At 41.3% G+C, this 17,524-nt stretch overlaps 1 protein-coding gene across 5 annotated transcripts in view; it reads right to left on the reverse strand.

Moving 5' to 3' along the window:
• The window catches only part of bard1 (BRCA1 associated RING domain 1), a 68,265-nt gene that overhangs the window by 30,643 nt on the left and 20,098 nt on the right, over positions 1 to 17,524 (reverse strand). For 4 of the 5 annotated variants that reach the window (XM_021579616.3, XM_036959167.2, XM_090216043.1 and 1 more), the window contains 5 exons: positions 15,777 to 15,903; positions 15,417 to 15,549; positions 14,299 to 14,391; positions 5,507 to 5,604; positions 2,256 to 3,276 (listed from right to left, as the gene is read on the reverse strand). In XM_021579616.3, the coding sequence (XP_021435291.3) occupies positions 2,911 to 3,276; positions 5,507 to 5,604; positions 14,299 to 14,391; positions 15,417 to 15,549; positions 15,777 to 15,903 (817 nt within the window). In that variant the 3' untranslated portion in view covers positions 2,256 to 2,910. Of the gene's footprint in view, positions 1 to 2,255; positions 3,277 to 5,506; positions 5,605 to 14,298; positions 14,392 to 15,416; positions 15,550 to 15,776; positions 15,904 to 17,524 lie in introns of those variants that run through there. The other variant, XM_036959169.2, reaches the window with a different exon arrangement.

A 17,524-nucleotide genomic window follows, 5' to 3' on the forward strand; every position in this document is an offset into this window, starting at 1 on the left:
TGCATTATTATACAGGCTCAGGGGGGTTACTCCTAAAGATTCTATTAATATTAACTCCTGTTATCAATTAATGTTATATTGAATTAGAGCCAGAAATGTTCATAATAAAAACAAAAGAGATGGTTTGGTTGGAAATACCAAGACACACTAACCTCTAGAGTCTAGAGACCATACATAGCTTATAACACATAGTGGGTACATACATCTAACCAAACACTCCCGATTTTTGTTCCAATTGAAATAAAACCCTCGGTGCCAATTATGGTGTATAGTAAGTTGTAAATACCTTCAAATCGTATGTGTATTCTGAAAATCAGAGTTGAAGAAAAAAAATGTGTCATATTTATGGAGACAAACTATTTTGTTAAATAGAGTGAAAAATAAGTGTTATTATACAGCAAGGGTGTGTGTGTCAATTTATTTATTTATTTCATTTCCACTTCTATTGTCCAGGCAGAAACACAATCCTACATGCGTGCAACTCTTCACCACTTTATTGTAGGAAAGGTCACTCCTTATTCACAATATAACCTCTGCATGAAACTTAGGGGCAGTAATTCACTGCACCAGAAATGAGATAAATATGGTGGTGAGTTAACATTTTACTTCCAATTCTTCACCATTGACACCGACAGTATTTCATATGACTTACACCTGAAGCATCATGCTTCTTCCCATCCCGGTGTAGCTGGGAGTGAGAACACCAGTCAAACAAACCATGCAGAGATCAGAAAAATAACTATTTTGGGAATAGTGCCTGGGCCATAGCCTACCACTATAGAAAACCAGGAAAGGGAGGATACTTGTTTCAGGGGTAGGTCAACTTTAATGATGCACAGATAGAGGATATAAATGTCAAAGAAGTGGGAATTCCTGATTGATCAGGAATAATCATATCCCCGAGGTCTACTAGAGGAAGCAACCCAGGGCTTTCCTCTGTCTTTCTCACAAATGGCACCCTATTCCCTATATAGTGCACTACATTTGACCGGGTCCTATATGGCTCTAGTCAACAGTAGCGCACTATGCAGGAAATAGGATGCAATTTGGGATACGCAGCATCTGCTTAAACACACCATCTGCTTAAACACTCTGGTTCTATTCCACATTCCTATTAATTATGAGGCTGAGCTGAGGTTCTGTTTGTCTGCACCATTAATTGCCCCCCTACACCTCCCGCAAGAACAGGAAGGGGTAATTTAATGTGGCACGCTGCAATCAATAGCAATTAGACCTATCCCTGACTAATGCTATTGAGAAGGAGAGGGGCATCCTGGGATATGGAAGAGAGAATGGCTGTGTCCTACTTCAAAGGCTGGCAGATGGAAATATTGAGTCATTTCATCTTACTGTCCAAAGGCATTGTATGCAGCCAGCTATACACTTGTATCCCCGTGGACCGGTTCGTATATAAAAATAATAATAAATTAAAACAACAAAAATAAATAAAAACATTCTCAATTCAGGTTGCAAAGGCGTTTCTTTCCTCCTTAACTCGGTTTAATGGAGAGAAGGCGGGAAAAAAATGGGAATATAAATATATACTTTATGAAACACAATTTTCCACCATTATGGCTAATGCTACTTTCTGATGTTACACCCCAACGTTCAGCCAGGGACTGCTGCAACCTGATTGGTTGAATACGATACCCAACATCCAGGACTAGCATTCCTATGCATTAGCCACTATGTCCACCTTCTAGCCATACAATTCCTAATATTGAGTTGCACCCCCCTTTGCCCTCAGAACAGCCTCAATTCGTCAGGGCATAGACTACATTGGGTCGAAAGCGTTCCACAGGGATGCTGGCCCATGTTGACTCCAATGCTTTCCACAGTTGTGTCAAGTTGGCTGGATGTCCTTTGGGTGGTGGACCACTCGGGAAACTGTTGAATGTGGAAAAACCCAGCAGCGTTGCTGTTCTTGACACAAACGCACTGGTTGGAGTGTGTCAAGAACTGCAACGCTACTGGGTTTCACATTCAACAGTTTCCCGTGTTTATCAAGAATGGCACCTACTACCATACCCCATTCAAATATTTTGTCTTGCCCATTCATCTCAAAGCATAAAAAAAAAAACTTTAGCCTGTCTCCTCCCCTTCATCTACACTGATTGAAGTGGATTTAACAAGTGACATCAATAAGGGATCATAGCGTTCAACTGGATTCACCTGGTCAGTCTCATGGAAAGAGCAGATGTTCTTAATGTTTTGGACACTCAGTGTATATAATTAAGATGCATATGAGTCAGTAATTGTGTTGCTGCAACAACGTTTATTTTGTAGAATACCATTCGTTCTCAAAAGCCCAAACAGAAAACTGTGTGCAGCAGCAGGAGGTGACGTTGGTATTAATAAAAGGCAGTGTTTCATAATTTTTCTTTTTTAAGTCATACAAATGGAGAAGAGGCAGTCACAATTCAGTTGCAAAGAAAAGGGCATTCTCAAAAGCACAGACGTTATAAAGAGTCTCAGTAGGAGAAAACAGTTTGATTTTTCACTCCTTCATTCAAAATAGTGAAAAGCTAACATTTTTATAATCTTCTATCGTCATTGAGCGGGGATAAAATTAAACACTTCCCTAGCTTATCTTTGAGCTACAGGTACAAGGCGTGGATATATTTAAGGCCAAATCCAGAGACATCAGAGATTGGGGACTGACTGTGGCTGTACAATCTCTATTATGTCAAGGTTATAGTTTTACAACCACAGCTGTCTGTGTTCTGATTAGACCTTGATATTCAGGTGGGAGACGGAAAGACCATGGGCCTGTTAAAGAGGGTGCAAGGTTACGGAACATTTACATAGAAACATAGTGTAGAACAGATATGATTGTCTGTCGTGTAGAATAGGCAATCATGACAACACTATTTATTACATTTCTATCGGAAATGTTGCGAATGTTTCACCTCACTGATTACACACCAGCTGTGTCTGTGATTCAAGCTCAGGCACTGGCAGTAGCTGGAAGGCCGATATACAGTTTACAACCCATGTAGATGGAGCTGACCACACCTTTCCTAACCTCACCCTGGGTGGCCTGTAAGAGCCCTGGGGATCATAGATGATGTACTGGGTACACAGGGCCTGGTCTGAGCCCAGAGAGGCGTGGTAGGCTGCAGCAGACAGGGTCTGGGTCACATCACTGTCTGGTTTGGGCTGTCGGGTAAGAATCTGGCCCCCTGCCTCTCTCACCAGCTGGAGGAGCTCGTCCCTGGGGGGCTTCCTGAAGGAGCCCATGAGGTAGAAGAAACAACCGTCCAACAGCGGGGGCAGCTGGGGTAGAGTAGAGATGAGTGGAGTATTGAAGAATAAAGTCAAATACAGTAGTCAAAAAGAGTATAGTTAAACAGAGTAGAGTCAAATAGGAAGAGGGGACAGAAATGAGATAAGGCTTGTTAAGACAAAAACACGTGTGGACTGCAAGGAGAACTAAACAAATCATTTGTTGTCCTCTAACAAGGAAAAGTGAGGATGTTTCATGAATTTTGTAAATTACGGTAGACAAGCCCTTACAAATTCATCAAAGCCGTGCACATACAGAGGGAGAAAAAAAGAGAACAGAGAATGTATCTTCTTCCTTGATCCTAAACGATGCTAACCACTCTAGTGCCTCGGGATAAAATCAAGTCCCACTAAGAATAGCCGAGTGTCTGGACAAAGTGTCCAGACAACAGAGATTGTTCTGTAGTTAATGAGTTGAAATGCTGCTGAATCACTGCTACATCACAGCCACAACATTTCAGTTCTTACATAACCGCAGCCTCTACTCCACTCCTAATAAAATACCAAATACTCCACTCCTAATAAAATACCAAATACTCCGCTCCTAATAAAATACCAAATACTCCACTCCAGGGTTGGGTGATATGGACTAAAACTCATACCTTGATTATTTCAAACTTATGGGCGATTTATGATATACATCTCAATTTATTTTATTTTCTCTAAATAAGCTTTGTTGCACAATTAAAAAGTTCAAACACACCACATTTTTTAAAAACAGTCAGCAATAATCTATTGATTTCAAAGCTTGTGTAATGATACCGAGGCTGAATACATACATTCCACAACCATAAGACCCACTAATCATTTCATCAAAATAGTTGTACCTGCTTTTTTTTTTTGCAATAATCACTGATCTGGATTTCAGGTCTGTCTATAAAAATGTCATATTGTTACAAATTGAATCACCAGAACCATTCTTAATGCACATTCACTAATAATGTAGCAGGCATTATAGAAAATTAAAACTGGTCTCAAACAATTGCTCAAGCACAAGCCCACGTGCTAGTGAGTAGCCAGCTAATACTTATATTTCAAGTTTAGCCAACTTGGCATTAATAATTTCATAAGCTCTGAATTCAGCTAACAAGGCAGAACAGTTGAATTGTTATGAACACAGCTTTCTGTCCATCTCCAACTGTTTGAACAGCATGCTTGCCAGATGTTGAAATCAAGTGGCCTACCTTATTTCTCAGAATGAGGAGATGTCAAATCCTTATTTGTTTTACGCTTATTGCACATTTATAAAAACAGAGACTAAACAGCTAGTATAACAATCCTTATTTGACAAATGCTGCTAGCGATACATGGTACCGTAATGTGCACGAAAAAAACTGAGCCTACATTTTCCAGAATGAATGTTCATTGGTACATCCGTTTTAGTAGTGTCTACTCAAAAAGATCAAACATAAACAGGGTATGGTTCAAAGGTTAACTTCAGTGTCACAGTAAAATAACGTCTCCATGTGTTTCGGTGTCCACATGACCAATTCTGTTGGACCAAACATCAAAATGCAAATAGCCGTTGAAACCATTTATAAGAGAAGAATAAGGGATCTCTCATCTTTGTTGTTGTGAGTGGTAGGGGGAGGGGTGTAGGAGAAAGTGGCGAAGCGAGAGGTTTTACTCCCGCCAAAATCTGTCCGAAATCAGCCCAATGCCTTTCTACGAGCTTATTTTGAACCTTAGCTGGTCGCCTGCCTACCTGCCTTTGGGACAACGACTCCCATTGTTAGGGCGGAGACAGGAGCATCTCAGAAGGAGCAAATGAGACAAGACCAAAAAGACATGAGTACAAGCGGACATAAACACTCAAAAACTATTCTGCAATTCTGGTATCTGGAATATCACGCAAAAACATGCATTTGAATTAATCAAATTAATTCCATAGATCAGCCCTATTGCATTGTACTCCTGTATTGTATTCCTCTATTGCATTCTATTCCATTCCATTGCATTCTATTCCATTGGGATTGCATTGTAATGACGTTGCTTTCCAACCCAAGAGCCAGACTCCATTGTAGCTTTTTTTTTTTTTTAAACAAAACTCTTATCAGTTTAGTGGCTGTGTATTCGGGTGCCAGAAGGCCCCTCCACTGAATGCATCAATGCACTCAATTGTTTCCTGCTGTAAACTGGTACTCTCCAGAGTTTTAGAGAAAGCCGGTTCATTGCCTCCATTTTGTTTTGTTTCTTGTTTGCAGGGGTGTGTGTTACCTACCAGGCTGTGTCTGTTAATGCGGCTGCGTTGCGGTCCTGCTCCTGCTTCATGGTCACTCTCGGAGATCCAGCTATCTGCCTGCAGGCACGCCTCTACCCCTGTATGAGGAGAGAAAGAGACAGGGACAAGAAGGGGACAGCAGAAGCTTAGATGAGAGGAGAGAACTTGAAAACCTATTTTATAGCTAGATGAGAAGATCCCTGCGGTCAAATGAAGTAGAGGTCGACCGATTAATCGGAATGGCCGATTAACTTGAAATCGGCCCTAATTTTCATAACATTCGGAAATCTGTATTTTTTTATATATATTTTTTTTTGTACACCTTTATTTAACAAGGCAAGTCAGTTAAGAACACATTCTTATTTTCAATGACAGCCTAGGAACAGTGGATTAACTGCCTTGTTCAGGGGCAGAACAACCGATTTTTACCTTGTCAGCTCGGGGATTCAATCTTGCAACCTTACAGTTTATGGTTAGGTACACGTTGCATATAATCGATGCGGTGCGCATTCGCGGAAAAAGGACTGTCGTTGCTCCAACGTGTACCTAACCATAAACATCAATGCCTTTCTTAAAATCAATACACAAGTATATATTTTTAAAATCTGCGTATTTAGTTAATATTGCCTGCTAACATGAATTTCTTTGGGGTAGGGTGCAGTATTTTCACGTACGGATGAAAAGCATGCCCAGAGTAAACGGCCTGCTACAAAGCCATAAAAGCTAGAATATGCATATTATTATTAGTAGATTTGGATAGAAAACACTCTGAAGTTTCTAAAACTGTTTGAATGATGTCTGAGTATAACAGAACTCATATGGCAGGCAAAAAGCTGAGAAAAAAAATCCAACCAGGAAGTGGGAAATCTGAGGTTGGTCGATTTTCAACTCCGCTCATATTGAAGATACAGCGGGATATTGGTAATGTTGCTAAGGCTTCCACTAGATGTCAACAGTCTTTAGAACCTTGTCTGATGCTTCTACTGTGAAGTGGGGCCGAAGGAGAAGGGAATGAGTAAGGTCTGCCATGAGCTGACCATGCGCGTTCACATGAGAGGGAGCTCTGTTACATCGCACTTTTGAAGACAATGGAATTCTCCGGTTGGAACATTATTGAAGATTTATGTTAAAAACATCCTAAAGATTGATTCAAAATATTGTTTGACATGTTTCTACTGACTGTTACGGAACCTTTTGACATTTCGTCTGCTTTTAGTGAACGCGCTTCGTGACTTTGGATTTGTTAACCAAACGCGCTAACAAAAGTAACTATTTGAACATAAATGATGGACATTACCGAACAAAACAAACATTTCTTGTGGAAGTGGGAGTCCTGGGAGTGCATTCCAACGAAGATCAGCAAAGTGAAGATTAAAAATGCTATTTATGACTTTTGTTGACTGCATAATATGGCGGATATAGTGCCTTGATTGGGCTCTGAGCGCCGACTCAGATTATTGCATGGTTTGCTTTTTCCGTAAAGCTTTTTTGAAATCTGACACAGCGGTTGCATTAAGGAGAAGTATCTTGTATCTTTTAGCAATGTTTAGCAATGAGTATTCCTGTAAATTGATGTGGCTCTCTGCAAAATCACCAGATTTTTTGGAACTACTTAACATAACGCGCCAATGTAAACTCAGATGTTTGGATATAAATATGAACTTTACCGAACAAAACATACATGTATTGTGTACCATGAAGTCCTATGAGTGTCATCTCAAGATAATCAAAGGTAAGTGATTCATTTTATCTATACATCTATACTTTGGCTGGAAAAATGGCTGTGTTATTCTGTGAATAGGCACAGAATAAAGCCTTTTTGAAATCGAACACTGTGGCTGGATTTACAACAAGTGTATCTTTAAAATGGTGTAAAATACATGTATGTTTGAGGAATTTTAATTATGGGATATCTGTTGTTTTGAATTTGGCGCCCTGCAGTTTCACTGGCTGTTGAAGAGGTGGGACGCAACAGTCTCACGTACCCTAGAGAGGTTAACTAGGTAAATTATGTCACTTCTCTTGCAACAGAGTCAGGGTATATGCAGCAGTTTGGGCCGCCTGGCTCGTTGCAAACTGTGTGAAGACTATTTCTTCCTAACAAAGACAGCCAACTTCGCCAAACGGGCGATGATTTAACAAAAGCGCATTTGCGAAAAAAGCACAATCGTTGCACAACTGTACCTAACCATAAACATCAATGCCTTTCTTAAAATCAATACACAGAAGTATATATTTTTAAACCTGCATATTTAGCGAAAAGAAATCCAGGTTAGCAGGCAATATTAAACAGGTGAAATTGTGTCACTTCTCTTGCGTTCATTGCACGCTGAGTCAGGGTATATGCAACACAGTTTGGGCCGCCTGGCTCGCCGTGAACCAATTTGCCAGAATTTTACGTAATTATGTCATAACATTGAAGGTTGTACAATGTAACAGCAATATTTAGACTTAGGGATGCCACCCGTTAGATAAAATACGGAACGGTTCCGTATTTCATTGAAATAAACGTTTTGTTTTCGAAATGATGGTTTCCGGATTTGACCATATTAATGAACAAAAGGCTTGTATTTCTGTGTGTTATTATGTTATAATTAAGTCTATGATTTTATATTTGATAGAGCAGTCTGACTGATCGATGGTAGGCAGCAGCAGGTTCGTAAGCATTTATTCAAACAGCACTTTCGTGCATTTTGCCAGCAGCTCTTCGCAATGCTTCAAGCATTGAGTTGTTTATGACTTCAAGCCTATCAACTCCCGAGATTAGGCTGGTGTAACCGATGTGAAATGGCTAGCTAGTTAGCAGGGTGCGTGCTAATAGCGTTTCAAACATCACTCGCTCTGAGACTTGGAGTAGTTGTTCCCCTTGCTCTGCAAGGGCAGCGGATTTTGTGGAGCGATGGGTAACGATGCCCTCGAGGGTGGCTGTTGTCGACGTGTTCCTGGTCGCCCATGTAGAGGCGAGGAGAGGGACGGAAGCTATACTGTTACACTGGCAATAGTGCCTATAAGAACATCCAATAGTCAAAGGTTAATGAAATACAAATGGTATAGAGAGAAATAGTCCTATAAATACTATATTAACTACAACCTAAAAACCTCTTAGCTTGGAATATTGAAGACTCTTGTTAAAATGAACCACCAACTTTCATATGTTCTCATGTTCTGAGCAAGGAACTTAAACGTTAGCTTTTTTACATGGCGCATATTGCACTTTTACTTTCTTCTCCAACACTTTGTTTTTGCATTATTTAAACCAAATTGAACATGTTTCATTATTTATTTGAGGCTAAATGAATTTTTATTGATGTATTATATTAAGTTCAAATAAGTGTTCATTCAGTATTGTTGTAATAGTCATTATTACAAATTAATAGATAAATAAAAATCGTCCGATTGATCGGTATCGGCTTTTTTTGGTCCTCCCAAAAAATCGGTATCGCCGTTGAAAAATCATAATCGGTCGAGCTCTAAAATGAACCCACGAAATTGGCTGTTAGTACCACACACTAGGGTTGTGAACATATACAAACAAAATTGGGATCCTTCAAGTTAAGAAAAATACCTAACTAAAAAACATTTTAATCAGTGTAGTTATCACAAAATATTTGTGTTATAGCCTAATTAGAAAAATAAATGTGTAATTTGAATGTAGACTTGGTTATATGAAGCAGATACACAGAAAGTAAACGGCAGTGGGTCAATTTCCACAAAAAATAAAGAGCTCTGAAGCGCAAAGCTCTGGTGCCCTAGCTACCACGCTGTAGATAGAGTGAAGCGAACCTGTGCACATGTGCCAATAATCTGTGAGCCAAGTGTTGAATTTAGCTCATCTCAATAATCTAGCCTATTCATTGATGATGGCATGGCCCCTGCTTTACTGAAGTTGCGAGACATTGCAAGCCAATCATTGCAGATAGATAATCCTAGTGGACCATTCAGGCTATCTGCCAGGTGGCCGACCTGCCTATGCTGTGCCCCTCCTCTCTCGCTCTGTCCCTTGCTAGCTCGCTATGAAAAATTTGAGTTTTTGTGTTCTCGAAAGTACGGCAACTAATCAGTCTCCTCCGGTCCAACAATACTGAATCAAATCTTGACACTCAGAAATGGGAGTAGACGTGCAAGGAGTCAAGGAATCAATTATTTTGGAGTAGACGCTACACCACTACATCATCGTCATTAAGAGTTGGAAAAATGGCAGAGAAAGGCAAGTGAATGCAGCAAAGTCCTGTGTGGCAATACTTTCAGAAGGAAATGCAAACTTTGCGGGGTAGAATTGAGGTAAAGTAATGGTAGTATAGGTGCAATGCTTAACCATCTGAAAGGGACGCACTGAGACCCAAACTGTTGCCGGCAGCAGCACAGCTGCATTGTGAATTCATATGGAATTTTATGAAATCCTTATCGTTTTAATGGAAAACTGATTTCCATTTGTCAAATCCCTACCATACACTTACAGATCATAGCTACAGTATATAACCATGAAAATGTCCTATGTACCCGCATTTAACCATGGAAAGGTGACTGGGAACATGGCAGAACACAGAGTAGTCATTCCCTCCGCAAGGCAATCAAACAGGCAAAACGTCAGTATAGAGACAAAGTGGAGTTGCAATTCAACGGCTCAGACAATCACGGACTACAAAAGGAAAACCATCCACGTCGTGGACACCGACGTCTTGCTTCCGGAAAGGAACATGTTCTTTGCCCACTTTGAGGATAACACAGTGCCCCTGCTGCCGGCCCAGACGGAATCCCTAGCCACGTCCTCAGAGCATGTGCAGACCAGCTGGCTGGTGTGTTTAAGGACATATTCAATGAATCCCTATACCAATCTTCTGTCCCCACATATTTCAAGATGGCCACCATTGTTCCTGTACCCAAGAAAGCAAAGGTAACTGAACTAAATTATTATCGCCCCATTGCACTCACTTCTGTCATCATGTAGTGCTTTGAGAGACTAGTCAAGGATCATATCACCTCCACCTTACCTGCCACCCTAGACCCACTTCAGTTTGCTTACCGTCCCAATAGAGCCACAGACGATGCAATCGCCATCACACTGCACACGGCCATATCCCATCTGGACACATATGTAAGAATGCTGTTCATTGACTATAGCTCAGCATTCAACACCACAGTACCCTCCAAGCTATCATTAAGCTTGAGGCCCTGGGTCTGAAGCCCGCGCTGTGCAGGCCGCCCCCAGGTGGTGAATGTGGGAAACAACACCAGTTAGGTGATCCTTGACACTGGTGCCCCACAAGGGAGTGTGCTCAGCCCCCTCCTGTACTCCCTGTTCACCTATGACTGCGTGGCCAAGCACGCCTCCAACTCAATCATCAAGTTTGCAGACGACACAACAGTGGTATGCTTGATTACCAACAATGACGAGACAATCTACAGGGAGGAGGTGAGGGCTCTGGGAGTGTGGTGTTAGGAAAACAACCTCTCAATTAACGTCAACAAAACAAAGGAGATGATCGTGGAAACAGCAGAGGGAGCACCCCCCCTATCCACATCGACGGGACAGCAGTGAAGGTGTAAAATTAAGTTCCTCGGCATACGCATCACAGACAAACTGAAATGGTCCACCCACACAGACAGTGCTGTCCCGTCGATGTGAAATGGTCCACCCACACAGACAACAGCGCCTCTTCAACCTCAGCAGGCTGAAGAAATTTGGCTTGTCACCGAAAATCCAAAAACTTTTACAGATGCACAATCAAGAGCATCCTGTCGGGCTGTATCGCTGCCTGGTACGCCAACTGCATCGCCCACAACCGCAGGGCTCTCCAGAGGGTGGGGCGGTCTGCACAATGCATCAACGGGGGCAAAATACCTACCCTCCAGGATACCTACAGCACCCGATGTAATAGGAATGCCAAAAAGATAATCAAGGACAACAACCACTGCCTATTCACCCCACTACCATCCAGAAGGCTTGGTCAGTACAGCTGCATCAAAGCTGGGAACGAGAGACTGAAAAACAGCTTCAATCGCAAGGCCATCAGACTGTTAAATAGCCATCACTAGCACAGAGAGGCTGCTGCCTTTATAGACTTGAAATAATTGCCCACTATAATAGTGTCACTTTAATAATGTTTACATATCTTGCATTACTTATCTCATATGTCTATACTGTATTCTATACTATTCTACTGCATCTTAGTCTATGCCGCTCTAATATTGCTCATACATATATTTTTTATTCTTCATTCCAATCCTTTACATAGATTTGTGTCTATTGGGTATGTTTTGAAATTGTTAGATTTTAGTGTTAGATATTGCTGCACTGTCGGAACTAGAAGCACACACATTTCGTTACACCCGCAATAACATCTGCTAAACACATGTGACCAACAAAATTTGATTTGAAGAAACCATTTGAAAAATTAAAGTGTGATGAAGAGTAGAATGCCCTCAACACACTTGCCCTATAGGCGAATGATGCAACACAGAATGAAATACGGCAAGCTTTAGCGTAGTATCTCCTTCTCTCCACGTGTAAGAAATTAACTGTTTACAAAAAGCAGTGATTTTTCCCCACATAGCACTTGAATAAATTGAGTACCAGGATCTGGTCTAGTCGTGCTTCTAACCACTGACGACATATGGCCCCCAGTGGCAGGAGTTCAATACACACATCCACCATAATCCTCTCTTCACTTCACTCTAATCTAGCGCCCCCTTTCATTTCTTAATATAATATCACAATTGTTTTTAAAAAACGGGAGAAGTTGCATAGAGATGAAAAGGCCCTAGGATTGATCCCAAATGGCACCCTATTCCCTACATAGTGCACTTATTTTGACTGTAGGATCCTGGGAAAAAATACTGCACTATATGCAGTAGGTTATAGGGTGCCATTTGGGAAGCAGACGTTTTCCCCCTCCATGTGGTGCTCTCCCTGTGGTGCCACAGACAAGAGGAAGGTTTTCTCCAACGGTACCAGACAACAGAACTTTAATAATACTGTCTGGGACTAGGTAAATGCTCCATTATTACATTATCGATTGTAAAAACAAAAACAATATTTGGGTTGTTGTGTTGCTCAGCACTGGGAGACCTCTTCGTGCCGAGAGAGGTTCGGATGACAGATGAACAGCAGTCATGGCTAAAATAAGAAGCATTTCAAGGGGATGGGAGTGAGGGTTGCTTTAAACTTTTCCATTGGCTGCATCCGAAATGGCACTCTATCCCCTACATATCGCACTATATAAAATACAATTTCAGACAACCCTTACTCCAGTAAAATAAGGCTTTCAAGGTGATGGAGGGTTGCATTACACTTTTCTGTTAGTTGGGGTAATTTATGGACATTAGTTACTACATGCAAATAACATGGCCTAAAGCTTAATGACAATCTGCAAGGTAACCAAGTGTTTTCCAGTTGAATGTATCATGATGCCATTGTGCTTGGCATGATGATATATGCTATCAATACAACAGTGTCATGTTGATCACTGCCTAACCGCGGCAGTGGCAGCTACAATGTATTTTCTCATGAGGGCACTTCCCATGTGACCACACTACACAGTCACACAACACTGTCTGACACACACAAACAGTGTCCAAAGCAGTCATCAAGCATAATTACATTTACTAATCCCCCTTAATTGCAGCTTTCATTTCGAGAGACCCTGCGAGGCCTTGGCGGGGGGGAAAGAGATACCGGGGTTAATCCAGGCTCCCACTCCACTCTGCTTCAGAAGATAGGGCCAGCTAGTTAGCCTCACCACCAGAGACTGGGGTTCATGGAAAGAGGGACAGACAGAGGGATGGAGCGTGGCACACTTGTTGTTGAGGGTAGACAGGCTGTGTCAAGTGTTCATCCTCCGTGGAGGAGAGAGAGGTGTTGGGAATAATAAAAAAATTCTCAATCCTAAAAAGACAAGACACACACACATACCCCAAGGCATCAGACACCTTGATGACAGTCACCTTTTTCCTTTTTGAGGTAGACTGCCTGTGAATATCTAGTATATTTTATGGTTGCCGCTAGGAATAGATGGCAAAAAAAAAAAAAAAACTGCATGGAAATTGTAAAGTTTCCACTTATAAATTCACCTCTGTAGGAAACAAACACAAGAGAAGAGAGTTTCTTTCTTTGATTTCTACCAATTTTGACATCTAGGTCCACTGACAATTCTCAAACCCCCCTATTTCAATCCACTGTATTTGCCTGTATGCCCGACACGTAATATCTACAATATCCTGTTGAACAAACGCTTCATGCCTCTCAGGACACTGCATGACATAGAATAAAGAAGATAAAAGACAAAGTACAAAAGCAAATGCATTTCTTCCAAAAGCAAGGAAACAGCAGATAATGCAAGGGAAGATGAATAAAAAGTAGGCATATTTCTCCATCTAGATTGTTATGGAGTATAAATCCATACTGCTTTAAAGCATACTTGAAACAGAGGGTAGAGGATAACTCTGAATGCCTGACATCGATCATGTAAAAATGTAAGGGTTTGAAATTATATATTATTAATGCCCAATGTATCCATGTACAGGTTATTACACAATATATGGACAGTTTTACAGTATAACTATATTTCTCATTCGAATACATTAACCATACATAAGACACACATTTGAAAGAAGCAGTACAGAACCACGGTCAAAGTTAATGTATGAGGGAAAAGAGTGCCATTTGGGATGCAGCCTGTATAAGAATAATAAGATACTTAGACATAAGTTCATAGAGGCTGAAGGTATGGTAAGAGGCAGAGTTGTAGGCCAGGCTACTGTAGGCCTAGGAGGCAGAGGTGAACGTTTCTTACAGCTAAAGTTGAGGACCCAGCAGCCGTTCAGGAGGCCAAGGAGAGTGGACAGGGTGGTGGGCATCGGCCCGTCTGGTACCACCACATGAGTGACTAGAGGAATGGGAGAAGAAAAACGGGAGGTCATCCAAAGATGTATTTTAGTGCATGGGTAGTGATGGATACAGCACATATCAACTAATGTCTGCCACTTCATGGGTTGGGTTAGTACACATCAAATGCATGCCAGTGCATTCAATTGGTTTCGTATCTGTTTAAAACAGTTACAATCTGATAATTAGGCCTAGTTATGAAAATGTAATATCAATGTAGGCCTACTAAATAAATAGACAGTTGAATACAATTTTAATAGAATAGCCTTCTCCAAAATATTATTTGAATAAAATAATGGCAATGTCTTTGTTGTGAGTGATTGCAACACCGGCATGGGTAGAATCTGCCTCATTCACACCAGGCTTAGACAATGAGACTTTTTACATATATTCGTGTTGTCTCTGCAGTCAACAAGGCTCTGTGGCTGACAGGCTGCAAAATGACCTTAATTGTATCTCGGGGCTAAACTCTGTGGTTTACATGCTGTGGAGCTTTGCTCTGCCTTCACTTTAAATAATATGAGACACTGAAGTCTTTACTACCCAAAGCCCTGTAAGTCTAACGCTCATCACAACAGAAGTCACAAACAGCTTATGAGAAATTTCTTCACTTACTTTCTAGCCCTGTCCTCGGTTCCAACTACCATTACCAAAGAACTAACAAACTGCCTTCCCTGTTACTCTGTATCACTAAGATTTGCAAAGCTCCAAAAAGGTAGCTACTTGTATGTAATAAGTGATGTTGCAACCCTTTCACAATACAACAAATGTGAGTCTTCTGTTTCTTAATCAAACCTAGAGTGGTTGGGAGTAACCAGGAATTAAGTCCCAAAATGTGCCTGGACCCAAATCTCTTTGTGCTGCATTGCCAACTCCTATTTGGTCGTTGACATGCCAAACAAATGTTTGCCATAGGATTTGGCACGACAGAACTAACAGATCTGGGAGCAGGCTAGTATCAAATATGTTGTAGCAGGTGGCAGTGTACGGGTAGATGGGTACAGGTATAGTGGACAGGTAAGTTACCAGAGCAGGAGAAGGCGTCTGCCCTCTTTCCTCCCAGGAGATGTCCCAGTTTGGCCAGCCGGGTCTGTTGGGACTGGGACAGTTTACTGCCCAGTACAACTACCTGTTCCTCCAGTCTCACACCTTCACTGGCCTGTAACAGAACATAGACACACACCATGGGTTTTAAATGACAGATTTTATATGTTGTTGCCCTCTTGCAACTTACTGTATATAATAAATAAAAAAAGGTATAAAATAAAACAACCTCCTGCTCTTTCCATAGTCGTATAATTTGGAATAAGTTAACGTAGAGCTAGAAGGTAATGGTTGATGTAACATTGCTTTTGTGTGAGAACAATGATGGACTGATGGGCATACCTTATTGAGGCTGGGTGAAGGACTGAGAGGTGAGTTGACTGGGTGGGGTCCTTCAGAGGCTGCCAGAAGGATTGCCTGCATCTCTGGGCTCACGGCATAGTCCACAGGGCGAAGGCCAAACATATTCCTGTTAGATAGAGATACAGACTGTCTCCGTCACAAACCTGAACCATGTCAAAACTGTCTGGGTATCCGGATACACAAACTAGTACCATCTAGCAGCCGGACAGCAATGCATCATTCTGGGTGCTAAGATTAGGGTTATACAGACATGGATGGTAACAAAGTCACTCATCGGTGACAATATGATACAATATATTAGTGCATGGATTGACATAGGGCTATGAGGATCCAGTGAACAGCAATACAGCGCGAGACACTGAGACACAGAAGACAAAGTGAAACAGCAAATTCCTGGAAGAGGGGAAGGAAGGGATGAGAAAAAGGAGGGGAAGAGGGAGGAGAAGCAGAACAGGTTGGTGCATAAAGATTAGGCGTCAGCAAAGATAACACCTGGGGGACAATTAATAGGTCCACTGGTCCATAAAATATTTCAATTGGATTCATAACACCCCCCCCCCCCACCCCCCCACACAGATAGACACACAAATACTGCAGACGCGAACATGTACAAAAACACACACACACACACACACATTCCCAGTGAAAGGATATGAAAAGCATGGAAAATTGCTTTGGGTAGGTGGTGTAGTGTGTGTATCTAAGGGGTGTGGGTAACCACTGAAACCAAGCCTTTCATACTGATAAGGGAAAATGCATTAATGTATCCATTCAGATCTGAATGCAGAGTACAGTAGTTGCACAGTGTTTTGTCCAATGTTTTTTTTTTTACATAAAAATGAATTCTCAAACTTCCTCCATCTACATACGACAAACCTTGCTATAAATGAATAGGCCAGGTGTTTTGTCAGTTGTTATATCTGTAAGTAAATACCCCATTGAGATCATATTTTATTGATCATGATACATATATGATGTGTGAGGATCCAAGCCAAGACGATGACATACAGAAGAGGAACCAGAAACACCCGATGCATGGCTCTGTGCAGTTCTCAGTGCAGCTGGGGAAGCGAAGCGATCAGCTGTGAAAGCCCAAAAACACCTTGTGTCTGGGAGTGCCTTGTTTCTCTTGTTTCTTACATTTTTCTACACCAAAAAAATATACATCTCTCGTGTTTTTGTTTTGTTTTAGTTATATATTTTTATATTGAATACTGCCCTGCTGCAAGTTAAACCCAGAATGCAATCAAAAACTAAAAGCAATGTATTTGGGACAAACCATTCACTAAACCCTAAACCTCAACTAAATCTCGTAATGAATAATATGGAAATTGAGCAAGTTGAGGTGACTAAACTTCTTGGAGAATCCCTGGATTGTAAACTGTCATGGTCAAAACAAATTGATACAACATTAGCTAAGATTGGGAGAAGTTTGTCCATAAGAAACCGCTTCTCTGCCTTCTTAACGCTATCAACAAGGCAGGTCATACAGGCCCTAGTTTCTACCTTCTTAACAACACTATCAACAAGGCAGGTCATACAGGCCCTAGTTTCTACCTTCTTAACAACACTATCAACAAGGCAGGTCATACAGGCCCTAGTTTCTACCTTCTTAACAACACTATCAACAAGGCAGGTCATACAGGCCCTAGTTTCTACCTTCTTAACAACACTAACAAGGCAGGTCATACAGGCTCTAGTTTTGACGCACCTGGACTACTGTTCAG

This window comes from Oncorhynchus mykiss, chromosome 22, assembly GCF_057628025.1.
Source record: "Oncorhynchus mykiss isolate SJ-2025 chromosome 22, ASM5762802v1, whole genome shotgun sequence".
Classification (NCBI taxonomy): domain Eukaryota; kingdom Metazoa; phylum Chordata; class Actinopteri; order Salmoniformes; family Salmonidae; genus Oncorhynchus; species Oncorhynchus mykiss.